Source organism: Chamaea fasciata, unplaced genomic scaffold (assembly GCF_029207755.1).
Source record: "Chamaea fasciata isolate MVZ Bird 193981 ecotype frontalis unplaced genomic scaffold, bChaFas1.0.hap1 SCAF_4, whole genome shotgun sequence".
NCBI lineage: Eukaryota > Metazoa > Chordata > Aves > Passeriformes > Sylviidae > Chamaea > Chamaea fasciata.
Window position 1 is genome coordinate 39,174,193 of NW_027094089.1, and position 17,021 is coordinate 39,191,213.

At 39.7% G+C, this 17,021-nt stretch overlaps 1 protein-coding gene across 1 annotated transcript in view; it reads right to left on the reverse strand.

Moving 5' to 3' along the window:
• Positions 1–17,021, reverse strand: part of ENTREP1 (endosomal transmembrane epsin interactor 1) — a 32,270-nt gene that overhangs the window by 4,082 nt on the left and 11,167 nt on the right. Inside the window, 7 exon segments of the mRNA XM_066182500.1 lie at positions 609–758; positions 5,301–5,373; positions 5,956–6,085; positions 10,243–10,358; positions 10,477–10,584; positions 11,335–11,478; positions 12,878–12,988. Coding sequence (XP_066038597.1) covers positions 609–758; positions 5,301–5,373; positions 5,956–6,085; positions 10,243–10,358; positions 10,477–10,584; positions 11,335–11,478; positions 12,878–12,988 — 832 coding nt within the window.

The window sequence follows — 17,021 nt, forward strand, 5'->3', positions numbered from 1 at the left end:
CAGCAGCTACTGTGGGGATTCCAATATCCTCTAGTAAAAACTGCAAGACCCCTGACTGGTGCATTTTTCAAAATTGTCAGCAGTATCATGGACTGTGTAGTCACATTAGCAGTTTTCCCAGTGCAACAGAATAGGATCACTGACACCAAAGCAGTTTCATCTACTCTTCACCATGAGTTGTGTTGAGTTTTGAGGCTTTTTTTTTTGATGATATGAGGATTGAGAAAAGGGGAGCAAATTTATAGGCTAATACCAAATCCCCAAGCCAATTTTGCTTTAAATTGCTTCCATTGACAACAGCACTTAAAAGACCTTAGATGTCAGGGCACTGAGGAATCCTGTGTGTTCTCCCTCCTCATTTTCCACTACACCTCCCTCATACCCAGGCTGTTCTACAGACCCTGTTCCTAGATATGAAAACCTCAAGAGCAGCAAGACTAAGGAGTTGGGTGGAGAAGGTTTGGCAAAGCACAAACTCCTGTTATGTTGGTGCTCTGTTGGGAAACAATAGCTGATTTCTGCAGGTACTAGGTTCAGTGTACCAAGCTTTTGAAAAGCTTTCTTTTAAAGAACCGTTACACAATCACTGACAGAGAAAACGGAGTCACCTTCAGGCAGCTGGCAGCGCAGGAGCACAGGGTCACTTTTAGAATGTTTCTGCAAGGGATCAAAGGTTCTCCTGTTCGCTCCTGCAGGCACACAGCTTGCATTTGAAGGGGAAAGGCTCGCTCTGCTGGAAGGCTCCTGAATTTCTTCATCTGAATTACTAGAAACAAAAAAGTAGTAATCTGTAGAAGCCTGGGGTTCTATTAGACTGGGGTTTTTTTCCCCCATCCCACCTGCAAATCTGTAATAACTGGACACAAAGGTCTAGAGGTGTATGTATGTATGTGTGCTCAGACCCACGCTTACTGAACAGTAATATTAGTCTGTTAAAATGTTTGCAAAAACCTGTTCAGTCTTATACAACTGAAGTAGCAAAAGACTCCAGTCTAGTAAACCCTACTACAAAAATCACCTTAAACTACCTGCTCAGAGAGAAGGAAGCTACAGCTTTATTGCCAAAAACCAAATCTCAGAGAGCCCCAAATCCTCCTGCTTATAATCAGCTGTACCATGACAGCATATGGTCAGAGGAGTCAGACAACTTTTGCAATTAGTTATCTTATAAATCAGTCACCAGTCCCTAAACAGGAATTAAAATCTTTACCTAAATATTTTCCTGGATCCTTGTGATATGTTACATCCTTCCCACTCTGCCTTTTCCTAAGAGTGAAACTACATACTGCAAATTAATGAACAGGACAGGATGAAGCTGTGTACATTTCTCACTAAGCCTGGCTCTGTACCACCATCTAGTGGCACCTGGCATATTATACAAAACAATTTTCTTGATCAGGAGTTAAAAAATTTGTACCTGGCTAGATGCCAGGTACCCACCACAGCCACTCCCATCTGCAACTGGATAAGGGAGAAAATATAATGAAAAGCTCATGACTTGAAATAAGGACAGGGAGAGATCACTCATCAATTACTATCACGGGCAAAACAGACTCAGCTTGGGGTATTGGCTGACTTCATCCAAAAACGAGCAGGATAATGAGCAGTAAAACACCCTCCCCCAACCTTCCCCCAGACTTTATCTTCTGCCCTGCAGCCATGCAGGGAACACAGGTTATGGTCAGTTCATGACACATTTCTGCTGCTGCTCAGGGAGAGGAGTCCTTCCTCTGCTGCAGTGTGGGGTCCTTCCCACAGGAGACAGTTCTTCAGGAATTTCTCCAGCTTGAGTCCATTCCAAAGACAGCAGTTCTACATAAAATGCTGTAGTGTGGGTCACTCTTCCATGGGGTCAGTCCTTCACGCCCAGCCTGTTCCAGCGTGGGTTCCCCTAAGGCTCCCAAGTCCTACCAGGAAACCCGCTCCAGCACGGACTCCTCTCGCCATGGGTCTGTAGGTCCCTGCCAGGAGCCTGTTCCAGCACAGGCCTCACAGGGGTTCACAGCCTTTTTGCACACACCCATCTGCTCCAGCAAAGGTTCTCCATGAGCTACAGGTGGATCTCTGCGTCCCCATGGACCTCCAAAGGCTACAGGGGCACAGCTGCCTCTCCATCTGCTGCACCACAGGCAGCAGGAGACACTCTGCTCCAGCACCTGGAGCACCTCCTGCCCCTCTTTCTCCACTGATCCTGGTGTTTGCAGGGCTGCTCCTCTCACATGTTCTCACTACACTCTTCTCTGAGTGCCAATACACCCGCAAAGTAACTTTTTTTTCCTTCTTAAATATGTTGTCACAGAGGTGTTACCATAATTTCTAACTGGTCCAGCCTACTCCAGCAGCAGGTCCATCTTTGAAGCTCTGCAGGCATAGAGGAAGCTTCAAACCTTCCAGCAGCTTACCCGCCACTACCAAAACCTGGCCATGCAAACCCAATACAAAACCAAGTTCATGTAAACAGTCTTTTATTCGGAACATGGCAAAAATCTGTGGTGTCACTCTAACAAGTATGCACTTGTGGCAGGAGCAGTCAAGAAAATTTAGGCTTGGTTGATATGTACTTGTTGAACACAGCACCTTATCACCTACACAAATGCAACTCAGAATTTCTAAAGAGAAGAGTGACACAACCTATATAAAACAGGTGCCAGCCTAGCAAATCAGAAGGTAAGGCCCAGCAACAAAATAAGGCAGACCAAGAAACATGCAGGATTACAGAATCCATCACCAATATAAACTTTTCAACACCAGTGGAGCTGTATTAGCAGTAAGTCCTGGAGGTACATTGCTGCAGTTACTTTGGAGAAATTGTTTGTTTGGTATTTTTTTTTTAATTCTGAACAGATTAATTAACAGATTTCATGATCTTAAGATAATCCTTAATAATGTTAATGTTTCAGAGAGATAATTGTCATATGGTGGTGTGTACTGGAAATGCATATAACTAGTTTGTGATGATACAGAGCAGCTACCAAGCACTTCCTGCCACCAGTAAAAGGCTGCATGCCTGCCTACTACCTCCAGCAGGGGAAATCCCATTCTGCTTGACAGGAATGATTATGAAGTCAGCAAAACAATTTTAGCTGGCATAGAGAAGTTTAGAGCTCCTCCTGGAGCCAGGAGTCAGGATTCCCCTTACTCTGCTGGCAGAGTAGTGCTCAGCTTTAACTTCCACTGGGAGCTATGCTCAGTTTATCAGCCCTGATGATGCCAAGGGAATCACAGCATCATACACAAATACCCTGGCATGACAGCCTGCCAGCATAAACTGAAAGTTCAGGTTTTATTTACAGACTGCTACACTGCACCAGCTGAGACAGCCCATAGACTTCCTCTGCCTTCCAACATAATTCTAACATAAGCCCCCACTTTGTATTTCCCTCCTGCGGCAGTTTAACCCCAGCAGGCAGCTCAGTCCCTCACAGTCACTCTCACTCTTCCCCAGCGATATGGGGAGAAGAACTGAAGGACAAAAGTGGCAGAGCTCATGGGCTGGGATAAGGACAGCTGGAGTGATATGGGGAGAAAAAAACCCCAACAAACTCAAAGGAAAACAAGTGATGCAAACACAGTCACTCACTACTAGCTGGCTGATGCCCAGCCAGTCCCTGAACAATGACAACACTTGAACCGTACTCCTCCCAGGTCAGAATTCCAAACCAGCACCACAGGCTGCTGTAAAAGGAATTAACTCAATTCCAGCCAGAGGTAGTACACATCTCCAAATTTAAATAAAGGAAGAGATACTGTTCAGAGTATTTCTTTCTCTTAAATTCTAGGAAGCCTTGGCATCTAGAAGAAGCAGCAGTGTTAATTTTCTTTCTTAAGAGGTTTACTTTCTTTTTTTATCAGAATTTAACAGGCAGGCTGATAATTAAACATCTCTTTACAGATGTCCTTATTAAAAAAAAAAACTGAGCAAACCAGTTAAGATGATGGAGAGGAGGGTACACTTTGCCATACCTGCTCAGGTAACTCCAATTCTTACACAGGAAATTTCTAAATACAAATGCCTCAAACAATGTCTTATCAGAGCCTCTTTTTAAAACAAAACAAAACAAAACAAAACAAACAAACAAAAAAAAAGAAAAAAAAGAAAAAAAAAAAAAAGAGACTTTCCTGACTGTCCTTCACTGCAGGTGCATTTTCTATACTATTTTTTTCCTGTTTCCAGTCCGTATAGTTTTAAGTAAGTCACCATGTACCCTTGTATTTGATAAACTCTTTTAGTTTGAGCTCAGGAAGCTCAGAAAAGCAACAGAAGTTTTACCATGAGAAAGCTTTGGGAAAGAAATCCAGGGAAACTGTAGCAAAAGGTTTCATTCTGGTTATCACAGCTGGCAAGAGATCAGAAGCATCCAGGTACTTGTTTTCAGATGTTTCAGGCAGATTGTCAGAGTTTAAGGGAACTTTGACAAAGCTCACATTTGGCTTAAGTATGATTTTATGCAAAATCTTTTTTTTTTCCTGACTCCACATAATAGGAACGATTTCAGTTCAAAACTCGAGGTTTTTTTATTGTTTGGTAAGTAAGTTGGCAGAAGACAGGCCACAATCAAATAAAAGATTTGGGGCTTCCCCCCGCCCCAGTCTTTACTGTGTTGTGAATACTGCAGATGAGACAATCTTGCCATAATGGCCAAGTTCAAATGAAAATTGGAACACATTTTCATAGGCTGTAGTGGAAAACCTGGAAGTTAATACTGTTTAGCCACAAGCACACATTGCAACAAACATTAGGCTAAAAATAACTTGGAGCCATAGGCCTGGTTTTCTAAAACAGTGCAGGGCAAAGCTGCAAAGCATCTTAGAGATGTGGTCACTAAGACAGTTTAGCTACTTCCTGTACCAGGATGCAGAAACTATTTAGCAATTCTTCCAGTTCAGGCAGGATAATGGAGTAATTCCCAGTTTAGCTCCACACAGTACCACATTATTCTATCCTTTTCCTATTTTTACCAGCCACAAAATGTTAACAGGCACCATCATGTACACTTCGCAAATGGAAGCACTGGAGCTGGACATCATTTGTTGCAACATATGGATATAGTGTCAAAACTAACTTTTAGGTTGCTAAAGAGGAAACATGTCCTTCTTTTTGTATCTTGTAGGAAAACAACTTGCGCTTTTAAACATTTTAAATATTAATCCTTGTTCCCACTGCCCAAAACAATCATGATTCTCTATTTCTGGTTTGCAGTATCGTGGCTGTCTTTCAAAAAACTAATAATGCTGCTGCTGCATTAAGTTTTACGTTTTGGAGAGAACATTCTAGAACAAACTTTAAAATTACTTTTTACCTTGAGAGGACTGCCTGTCACTTACTACCCCTGAACCAACATCTTCCATGCCATTTATTTGAATTGCACTTCCCTGGAATAAAATGCTAGAGTTGAAAAATCACAGATTACCATTTTTCTCTGGCATTTCGTAAGAATTGCAACACCCACCTTAGAAATGGAATACTTGTTCTTAATTGCACAGAGACCATGTGATGTGAATTTAATTGCATGGCAGAATCAAGGCCAGTGAACGTCTAACATTCATGTTCATGATCCAGGTCAGTCAATTTTATCCTATCCAGAATTTTCTGTGGGAAAGCACCTGCCTTTTGAAAACACCAGTGAAAAGGGATGACCAATGATGCCAAAACCTTTACCTAGTCCTTCACAGGAGGAGTGCAGGTACTTAAGTGAAGTAAAGCAAGGAGGTCTTTTAGAATAATCAGCAACAGGTGTGCTCCACATTGCTTTTTGCTCCTTCTCCCATGCCCAGGCAGTTTTCCAACTGGAGAAAACTTTTCAGTTCTAGAGGTTAGTGAGTAATTAAAAGCTCTGGTGAAATTTACATTTGTAATCAAATGTATCCTCCTGACTTACATTTACCATGCTTAAGTGCAACCTCTCCCTTAGAGTGGGAACAACAAATCAGAGGTTAAACTTCTGTGGCCCATACCTGCTCAGAGCTTTTTAAGCTGCACACAGTTTCGTAAGGTGGAGGTGGGTCCAGATGGCAGAACACCTCAACCGCTCTGATCCGCGTTCCATGAATATACGACAGTGAAATCACATGAGAGACAGGAATGCTGCAATAAATAACACAGAGCAAATCTGTCAGTATGGCTTTCCTGCTGCAGAAAAATGTCACCTGCTACCAAACTCCACTGGCTTTCCTCTGCCAGCTCAGATTTTGGGATGTAAGTCACAGATACTGGACTTGCCAAGATCTGCAAGACACTGTCCCAGAAGATGGCAAGAGTAATTCCCAGTTTAGCTCCTTAGGATGTACCTCTCCACTGTGTTCCCCAGTGTTCAAAGATCTTTGCACAGTACTAGGCCTAGGAAACCATTCCAGTCTTACTTCAGAGATTCAGTTTAGTTACAAAAGATTAAAGTACAGGTTGTCACTCAAAATGTGACAGCTGAGCTCTGAGTTTTGTGAACCACTGAGTTCTTAACTATAACCTAAATTCAAGATACTTCTCACCTGGTGCCTTATGTTCATATATAACTGCAGAGAAAAAGCCAAATTCAAACCAAAGACTGTTTTTGTGATCATGCAAGAATATTATGGTTGTCAGTTCACAAAGGCTCGTATGGGGCAAAGGCACCTCATGGCTAACCTTACTCCCCAGCTTCCAAAGAGCTCTCTGAAACCTTTAACACAGCAGAAATCCCAAAGACCTTTTGCTGTAACATCTTTCTCTTAGAAGGTAGCTTTGAGAAGGAAGAAAACAGCACAGTGCCTGGATAAACCTTAATTTTGATATATGTCTTGGGTTTTGTAACCAAAAAAAATGTTATTCTATTCCATCTGTTGAAATCAGATGATGGTGCAGTGTTACTTATCTCTGTTCATTGTTCCACTACCCCCATGGGGATATCTTCTGCTAATGGACCATTAAAGCTCACCAATGACATGACACATTACATCATACCATTTGAAGACGCTCTACCCAGGCAGGAGAAGCCAAACCATCTTCACCTAGATAAAAAGAGCCACAAGTGTCACCAGTCATCCAGTTTTCCCCCAGATTCCTGGAGGAAGACCGGACCCACCTCACCATTACTGGACCCTTTTTTCGATGGAACCATCTCTACTCCAACAGAACCACATCTGCCACTCCAGGAGGACTTACTCTGGACTGCTTCCAACACCCTGACCAACAGGGTGTCAAGTTGTATTTCTGACTCTGTGAGGGTTTTCTAGGATTTCTTGTTTGTTTGTTTGCTTGCTTATTCTTCTGTACTACACATTTGTATTTTAATATCCCTATACCTATTCCCAAAATCTTTGCCTGACAGCCTTTTAATTACAAATATATATTAATTCAGAAAAGGAGAGAGAGGAGCTTACATTCCAAGGGAGACTCCAATCTTCCCTGGCAAATACCTGTCTATCTAAACCAAGACAATATACATTTACATTGGCCCCGTAAAACTGTAACAAAGTGTAGTGGTCAACAGCAAAGCTGGCAAGACCTTCCCCACACAATCCCAAGGTAAGTCTGTGGCTCAAAGCATCTCAAGCATTCTTCCTGCTTGTTGCCTTTTTTTTTTTTTTTTTTTTTAAGTTGCTGATTTGGTGCTGAGCAACACACAGAAAGCCACATTTTGGTCTCTGGATTTTGGTCAGGATTCATCCACTATCACTAGTGGATGCTACTCTCTACAAAGTTCTTCCTCCCAGAATTTAGGGTTTCTCTGGACACTAGCTGAAAGGAATAAAGATGATGGAATTTTTTTTTCTTGCAAGCTCAGAGGAAAGGAAAGAATTACAGAAATGCCTATGGAAGACTGTTTGCACAGACAGGAAAAGAACAAAATTTTCAAAATGAGAACCTGGAAGCCCTCTTATGAAAGGCTCCTGTGAAGGCAATGGAGGCAACGCATGGAGAAATCTGAGTAAAGAAAAGCAGATATTTTGACAGCTGGACATTGTCTTTTTTAGTCCTTAAAACAGGGAGATAAAATACGTTAAAATAGTTTTTAATTACAATCTACTTCATCTGTTCCAAAAGGGCTTCAGAATAATTTTGGAGTATGATGGAGACAGATCCTCCATTGACATTACTTCCTCACATTTTCCTAGTATGTTCGTGCTGAATTTACATTCAATATAAGCCACAAAGTTATATGCAGTTTGAATTTTAGTTCTGTCTTTAAACATGCCTGATCTGGCCCACCCAGCTCAGTCTCACCTTGAAAATTAATGCTACATCCAACAATTATGTTAAAACTTATTACAGAACATGCAACTAGAAAAGCATTCCCTTGAGTCCCTTAATAGTAAAAGTCATTTCCAGGATGTACCCAAACAGTACTTTGAACTGAGGTAGATTTCTAGGCCTTGCTGCCCAGCATGTATCACCTCTTCCCTTAAATTTATGTGTCTCGTGACATTTTCACAGAACCATAGAATATCCTGAGTTGGAAGGGACCCACAAGGATCAAAGTCCAACTCCTGGCAAACTTCACATTTTGTTTTTCACCTGGAAACTCAACTCTCAGTTTATGTTGTGCCAATCCTGAAAAATAATGTAATTAGTATTTTTTAAGGTATGAAACAACAAGAGTAAAGGTAGGAATTGACCAGACACTTGTAGTGTTAGTTTGTTTTTTGCCATTAAATAAGACAAATGTACAATTTTCCCATGAACAAGCAGGCAAACCAACTGGCTTTGATGGCTGGGCCTCTGACTTTTCAATTTAAAGAGTGGCAGAGAAGGCCTACCCATTCCAAACATGTCTTTGGCACAACTTTTGATGACTGTGGCGTTTCCCTTTTCAGGGGATGTATCTGTCTTGGAGCTTGCAGATGGGGCTCACCTCCCTGGATGTGATTCCTGTCACACCCTCCTTGCACACAAAGGTTCGGGATGCAGGCACCAGGGAGCTCAGCACAGAAAGCCAGGGCAGTGGAGTTCAGAGTACAGTCTGGGAGGAAGAAGTGTGAGGAGGCTGACTGAGAAATGGCCACATCTCATCTCAGCCACTCATGCAGATCCAGCCTGGGCTGAGTCATAATTACTCATCTTCCAAAACAGAAATAAAGCCTGTCTGTTGCTTTAACTTCTGCACTGGTGTATAACTACCCAGAGCACTCTGAAACAAGTAGCCTGACTTCAGAAATATGTCATCATCACTTAAACATTACTATCAACAAGTTTTAACACAGTCATAGGCAAGGCAGTTACTCAGTTTTAGACCACAGGAGCATTACATACTGTTCAGCAGCACCTCCTTTGCAAAAAAAAAAAAAAAAAAAAATCTATCTGGGAAAGAGATAACCATCTAGAATGACATGCTAGACAAAAAACAACAGGTCCATTTTAAAGCAGGGGAACTCTGAAAAGCATGTTTCGATAAATAATTATTCTTCCAAAGAGATCACTACACATTCCATTCTGCTCTCATAAGCAGCTTGCACCAAGAATTACATAGGAGTTTTTAGTAAAATTTTGCATTCAGCTCCAGTCTCTGGTGTTTCAGAGGACCTGTTCATTCTAAATCCTATTGTTGTGCCATGTTATCATTTTCTAGGCAATCCCAGGATCTGTAATTACCTCTGCCAGGAACAGAGAGTCTTGAAAGTCATGCATGCTATTCCTGATGAAACAGTGAAATAAATTAAACATTCCTGCACAATGCAAAATGAAGGAATTTTAAACAACAGCCATACAGTCTGCTTGAGCACCAAAATACTTTATGTATAAATATTGTGTGTTCAGAACAGAATAATGGGGCCCCACCTGAGTCATAAACTAAAGCCAACCTGCAAGTTACTTTTAAGAGCAAGTAACCACCTGCAGGGTAAAGGATTACTTTTCCAGGCAGTGCAGTCAAAACACACTCTTCAGTCAGCCCTAACAATCCAAGAGGGAGAATGACTCTGGGAGGAAGGTCCACGGGGGAACATCATTCAGGGTCTCTGGCATGCCAAGTGTCTGGCTGCCCACTGCTGCTCTCATCTGCTCTTGACATCATCATGTAAGTTCTCAGCTGTGTTAAGCAGTAGTATTTCTCTCACTCAGAAATAGTTCCTAGGGAATCTAAACTCAAACCCACAAAATTTTACCACCCTTACCCGCATTGTATTTATGCTATCTCCAAACTAATGGGTTCTTCTTTTTTTTTAATCACCCTAAAATCACAAATCTTTTTCACCAGAGAAAACAGTCTTAAAAGATCAGGCAGTGTTTCGAAATACACTAAAAGAAAGGAGGAGCGTGTACTGTTTTACCTGACACTTGTTCGTGGAGTAAAAGAATTAAAAGTTGCAAAATAGGAGGGACGTGGGACAGGTGGGACAAAATCAACAGGATCCAAATTGTGATCATCTTCAATCTCACATTCACCCTAATCAAACAAAACTTCTGTTAAAACCCTTCTGAGCTATAAATATTGCTGAACACTGTAATCTATTAATACTGTTTGTACCACTCTTTATGGATGGCAATGCCTTGTGCTCACTTACTGTGCAGGATCTTCTTGATGCAAGTATCTGTAAGTAATGCAGGGCAGCTGCTATGAAGCAAACTGTAGCGGTGAGAGGATTCAGGGCACTAAGAGCCAAGAGAACTTTCTGAAGAACATGATGATTATTGAAATTAAAATATTTAAAAATGGTATTAGTAAATGTCAAAATAATAATAATTATTATAATAAAACAAATAGAGAAAACACAAGGATGACCATGGCAGTTGTTTCTAAGAAATGTATGGGATGAAGTCTTCAGCACAATCTCAAAGACTGAACTAATTTGCAAAAACTTGTTTTACACTATTTATTGTCCTCACAGAGAGATCCAGAAGGGTTTAATACAGCTCAGATGTGATTTATCCATCTATTCATCCAAGAATTATAACCTTCCTCATAAATTCTCTGTGGGAAATCCAGATTCAAGATGATCACCCTTAAAGAAATGTCAAAGCTTTTTGATATTTGAAGATGGTTGGGAGTTTTATTTCAGCAGTCAGTAAGCCATGAAGGGCTGAGAAGTGCAAAAGACCAACAAAGGCATCAAATCATTAGCTAAAATTTAGATCCTATTTACCCCTGTAATCTTGTCTGAATTCAACTGCAGTTTTGGTTGCACTAAACACAAAAATGAGCAAGAACTGGTTATTGGCTCAGCAATGTACTGGTCAAAACCCAGACATGAAACCTGCCCCCCACCCCAAGCATGTTAGAGAACCTTGACGAGTTTCTGACCAGTGTGGAAGATCAGAAAAACAGCAACTTTTCCCAGTAAACACAGCAATCACTTAGCACTGCACTGCTGCACAAGCTTGGACATTATAAAAGCAGTACTACGGATGTGTGTGCAGAGTACCTTGAGAAGAAAGTGAGCAGCACTGCATGACTTCACATGATATAGCTTCAGTACAGCCTCTACTTCCGTGCATGTAGTGGAATGAAGTTCTTCACAGCACAAACAAGTCTTGTTTTCATCCATACCCATATTTAAAAAACAAAACTCTACTTTTTAAATTGTTTTATGCAATATTTTTACCTGCATAATATGGACCCTATGTCTTAAACTAAACCCATAACCACAAAGCAAACTGGAAATACAGGATCATATAATTGAACAGTTTGGTTTGCCAATGATTCCTGCATTACAAAGCTGTACTATACACTTCCTATCTGAGAGAAAGCATTATGGGTAATGCATTAAAACATTTAAATACAACTTAGTTGTGAACAAAGCTGCACTGACTACTAAGCAATTTGACTACCTATACTCTTTCCAATGCATAATAGCCTAGAAATTATTTCTGTGACTATTGTGTAAACCACTCTTTATAACCTGTGCATATTTTCTATGGTTCAAGAATGTATCTTTCATTTCTATGGATGGAATGAAACCCACAACTATTATTTCAACCCAGTCAAATCACCAGCAGCCATATCTGTATACCACTGTTGTTTGTAAGTCTTACTTTCAATTTAATCTTATCATCTTAGCTTTCAAAGTAGAAATTCAATGTTCCTATATCTAGAAATAATTGTGGTTTTAGCTTTCAAACTCTAGAGCCACAATGTTGACACTCTTCCACCTACAGAAGCCACCCTACAAAATAATGATTTCAGGAATGTCTTTTTGCTGTACTCTATAATTCCAACTACAGACATCTCAGAAACTCCTGCAACATTTGACCATCTCATCTGGAATATCATTATTAATTCTCTTTGGTAGTGGCTTTGGTAGTGATAATGGGTGAATCTAGATTGCCATGGGTTTATAGTCTTGGACTGTCACTGCAATACACCTACTGGCATGTCAAGGAACCAACGGTTGCTTTCCTGAAAGAATAAATGAATGAGAATAGATATTCAAAGATCTTTCCATTAACCCACAAAGTCCTTCAAGTTTTTACACTCAATCATCTTCATCACCAAGTGACCCAGTATTGTACTCTTAAATTACAATTACTGCACAGTTTCCAGTTCATAAATAGTGATTCTTCTATTTCTCATGACAACCACTTGAGAAAAATCTTTTGCATTCTGCCCTGCCTTGTACAGATTGCATCTTCCTTAAGTGGAACTGTTCCAAAAAGTTAGCATGATTTGATCTATCTTAGTTTTTTTCCTCACAGCTTCTGCTGTAAGGTATGACACAATGGTCCTCACCAGGTAAGCCAAACAGAAAGAATAATCCCACCCACAGATCATAACAGACTGAACATTTTATGGGTAGCTCACTGTTACCCACACTCAGGCTTTTTTCAAGTTTATAATTTTACATTACTACAATTATGCTAGTTTTTAAATTACTTGCAACTCTAAATCAGGACATTTTGTGATCTCAGCACAGCAAGGTAATATGCCATAATGAGAAGAAATAAGTGTAAATCAGTATGTGTGCTCACCAAATCACATCCGGGTACCCTGGACACAAACTGAATGCCTTGACATCCTAGTATTAATCCAGTCACGTTCAGCATAACACTGATCACAGACAGCAGAACAAACAGGTTAACCTGGAACACCAAAACAAAGTTAACTTCAGTGGGTACAGGAACACAACTCAAGGAACCTTTTACAGACCAAATCCCAGTCACAAACTAAAGCTGGGAATGATCCTCTGCTCTTTCAAAACTGACCATGACTTCAGTGCCCCAAGGTGTTTTAACCTGGTCCCAAAATTCTTTGTCTTCTCTCTCCTTATTCCACCCTCGTTATGCAGAAATAAAATATATGCAACTATTGAAAATGTCAGTGGTAATAGTAGAAACAATTAAAAGTTTTGCTGGAGTGCAAAGTATGATCTGCAAGTTGCCCAACTTCCACGGTGCATCATACTTTTCCACAAAGTTTAGCTCTCAAGACATGCCGAACAGCAAAGAAACATGGCGAGGAAGAAACATCTGAAGCCAACATTCACTCTACGCATTTCCAAAATTATTCTGCAGCACAAATAAATGTAAAATATTTGTCCCAGAACAGTGAGGATGGAAACACTTAAGAGACTGCAGATGCATGATTTTATTTCCTCCTGGCTAATAAATGCAGAATATTCATAAATCAGACAATACTTTCAGATTTATAATCCAGCTGAAATCAAGAAATTGCAGGCGTAATAAATGCATGAAAAAAGGACAAGCAGAAGGAGGGGACAAAATTATGTCCTGCTTTCACATATGCCCTTGCAATCCATGTTTCCATGATTTTGGATATGGGTTTTGAACATACAAAAGAACTATCCCTGTCCCTATTCATACAGGCAAAAATATTCCGTATTCCAAGAGAAACTACTATGGGTGACACTACTACTTTAGAGACAAATAAGATTCCTCCTTTAAGCATTCAATCCTACAAAGCAAGTATCAGATTCTTAATGTCCTAAAGCATCCTTTTTAACAACAATCTGCTCACTCAGCTTTCTTTGTATCAAAAAGGTCTGAATTAAAAAAGCAGGACAGGACAAAAAAAACAGAGGAAAAAAGGACACTATGAGGGACAAGAGTTTCAGTTCTGCTACAGACAGCTTTTCAGGAGATCCAGCAACAAGGACTTCCTAAACATGCTAAGAACACCACGGCCTTTCAAATAAATGTAGCTGATGTACCCTAGTTACCTACCTGGAATCTGAAGCAGAAATACATATCAGCTATTGCACAAATTATGTTCCCATTTTCTGAGGTTCAGGGAAATAATCCCCTGTGAATGGACAAGAGCAAATGGCAAAGAGCATTACTGTGCAAGCTAAATTCTTCAATTACATTATTAGTCATTACTAGTTTGATCATAACATTTTCCCGTAAGGCAGATTTTAACCCCCAAAACCCCAGTAATTGATGTAGTTATTAGTAAATCTCTGAAGAGGACTGGGACTACTTTGTCTTTGACACTCTAAGAACAAAATAATTTATAAATTATTAAGAGGAAGTGTGTTTTGTTCTAGCTTTGTACTAATCACAAAACCACAGATAAGGGGTGTTTAGTTCTAGAAAGCACTCTGAATGTCATTTCTTTTTCCATACAAACACAGAATCTAATGATTTTTTAAAAATTAACTCCCTGCTCAGCACACAAATTAATCAAACCCATTCCTTATGCTTTTACCTAAATTATCATAGTTATTCTTCTGACAAAAAAAACTACTTTAAGAAAAAAAAATTGCTACACACAGGTATTTCATATAAAGAAAACTTTTCAACTGGGTTCAACACAGGGCACTGACAACTAGGAATTAGCGAGTATTGTAAGTGAAATAGAAGCTGTTTCAACATAAAACATCTTTAGAGCACAAATCTCCTGAAATGATATTAATAAAAACAAGAGGTGTATTTGTCTTTTTTCAACTGATGAACAAACGGAGAAAAGTTATGTGGCCAAGTAAAGAAAGACTCAAAAAAACCCTCAAAAAACTAGCAAACCCACATTTAAGTTGTCTTCTTTGGCACAGAAGCTGCAATAGAAACAATTCCATCTACAGCTATACAAAAAGTTACAGTTAAAATCCAGACTTCCAATCCAAAATTTTGAAAACCAAAAAAATTATTAATAATTTTCTAAAGAAAGCACAGAAATCAAAGAACAAACAGGAAGAGAAGGAATATTATCATAAATATGTGAAAGAAGGATGATAATTTCTGCATATATGCTCTAATAAGTTCTACCATGCACAAGTATAATCATGATCTGTTTTTCATTGTATGTATAGTGTATTTTTGACTGAATAATCCAACATGCAGAAAATCCTGCCAAATGAGCAGAAGATAAGAATAATTCCTCTACATAATATCTAAACCACTACCATGATCTGAACCATAACCACAAATTCTCTACCACACATCTGACAGTGGACAAGACGTACTTGACTACCAAGAGAAAATATCTTTTTTCTTTCTGCTCCATCACTGGTCCTCATTTTTACACAAACACTGAGACTGGAAGGGACCTCTTGACACCATCTAAATCTAATGTCCCACTCAAGCAGGTGTCACAACAAGGGAGCTGGAACAATAAGATCCTTTCCAACCCAGATCGTTCTATGATATTATGACGTACAGCAAGTTGTTGAATATAATATCTGATTAGTTTTGATTATCTCTACAGATAACCTACACCAGTTTTTGGCCATCATAACAGTAAAAAAGGTTGTCTTCTGTGTTCAGATGGAATTTCCTATTTTCTCAGTTCTACTCACAGCCTCTTGTCCTGGAAGTAAGCACTACTGAGAAAGGTCGAGCTCCATAATCTTTGTTCCATCTCATCAGCTATGCATAGAGATGCAGGAGATTCCCACTGAGCCTCCTCTTCTCCAGGCTGAACAGCCCCAGCTTTCACACCTCTCCAGGTGTGGGAAGGATCACAACCCTTGACCTGTTGGCAAGACTTTGCCTAATCCAGCCCAGGACATCACTAGTCTTCTTTGCCACAAGAGCACTTTGCTGACTCATGGGCAGCTTGCTGTCCTCCAGTTCCCCAGCCTTTTCTCTGCAGAGCTGCTTTCCACCAAGTTGTTCTCTCCTGTGTAATAGGATAATTTCCCTGTGTTTTTACAAGTAAAAACAAGGGTTACACTTAATCCCAGTGACAGAAGATCCTACCCAGAGGAGAGAAGTACTTCTCAATTTAGAACAAAACAGAGAAAGGCAAACATGGTATTTCAAAAACAAAAACGGATATAACTGGTCTTGACTACAGTTATAAAAATGGAAACAACTCAAATTATGGCCTTAGTTTGGCTCACAGCTTCATCTTCGGAGCATTAGATACACATGGATTGTGAACAGCTGCAGAGAGGAGGATGCAGGACTGATGCCCACGCAAGCACTTAAATGAAAGAAAAAACAGTTGTTTCACAATCAGCAACTCTTGTATCAGTTTACTGCCTATGTATATTTTTTAAAAACATCCTGTAGAAAAGAGAACATCCTTTAATAATTGTCCATACATACAGCAGCAATAGCAATAATTAAAACTCACAGGACCTTACTAGATTTCTGTCAGTTGTGAGAGCTATTTATTGTACGTATGGAGACCCACAAGACAACTGTCAACAAAAGAAAGCCCACAAGAAAAGACAAAATAAATAATCTAGTTTAAAATGTCACATATTCAAATGCAGCACTAAAACACTCCATGCACAAGAGAAAAGTCTCAGCAGCATAAAAATGGCTATAAGCTTCTAATGGCTTTTCATAATCTCACACTTAAAAGCATATTTCTATTTGCTTATACTGACTTTAAAACCTTTGCATAATTACTGCTTATTGACTTAATGCTGGAGTCTGGAGTGTGAGCAAAGAGGTTAACACTGAGTTATTTTACTTCTAAAATCCAGGGAAAGAAGATACTATTACAGTAATTTTCACAAGTCAAATGACTGTTATAAAGCACATGCCTAGGGAGAGCCTGTTTTTCAGGGTTAGGACATGATATGGAGTTTCTGTTCACAGTTCACTGCTACTAGCAGAGCTAAAATTTAAGAACATTACCAGAATGAAGTATCTTGATCTATACATTAACTTTTAGTTAAATTCATGAAAATCTGTGAAGGTGCAG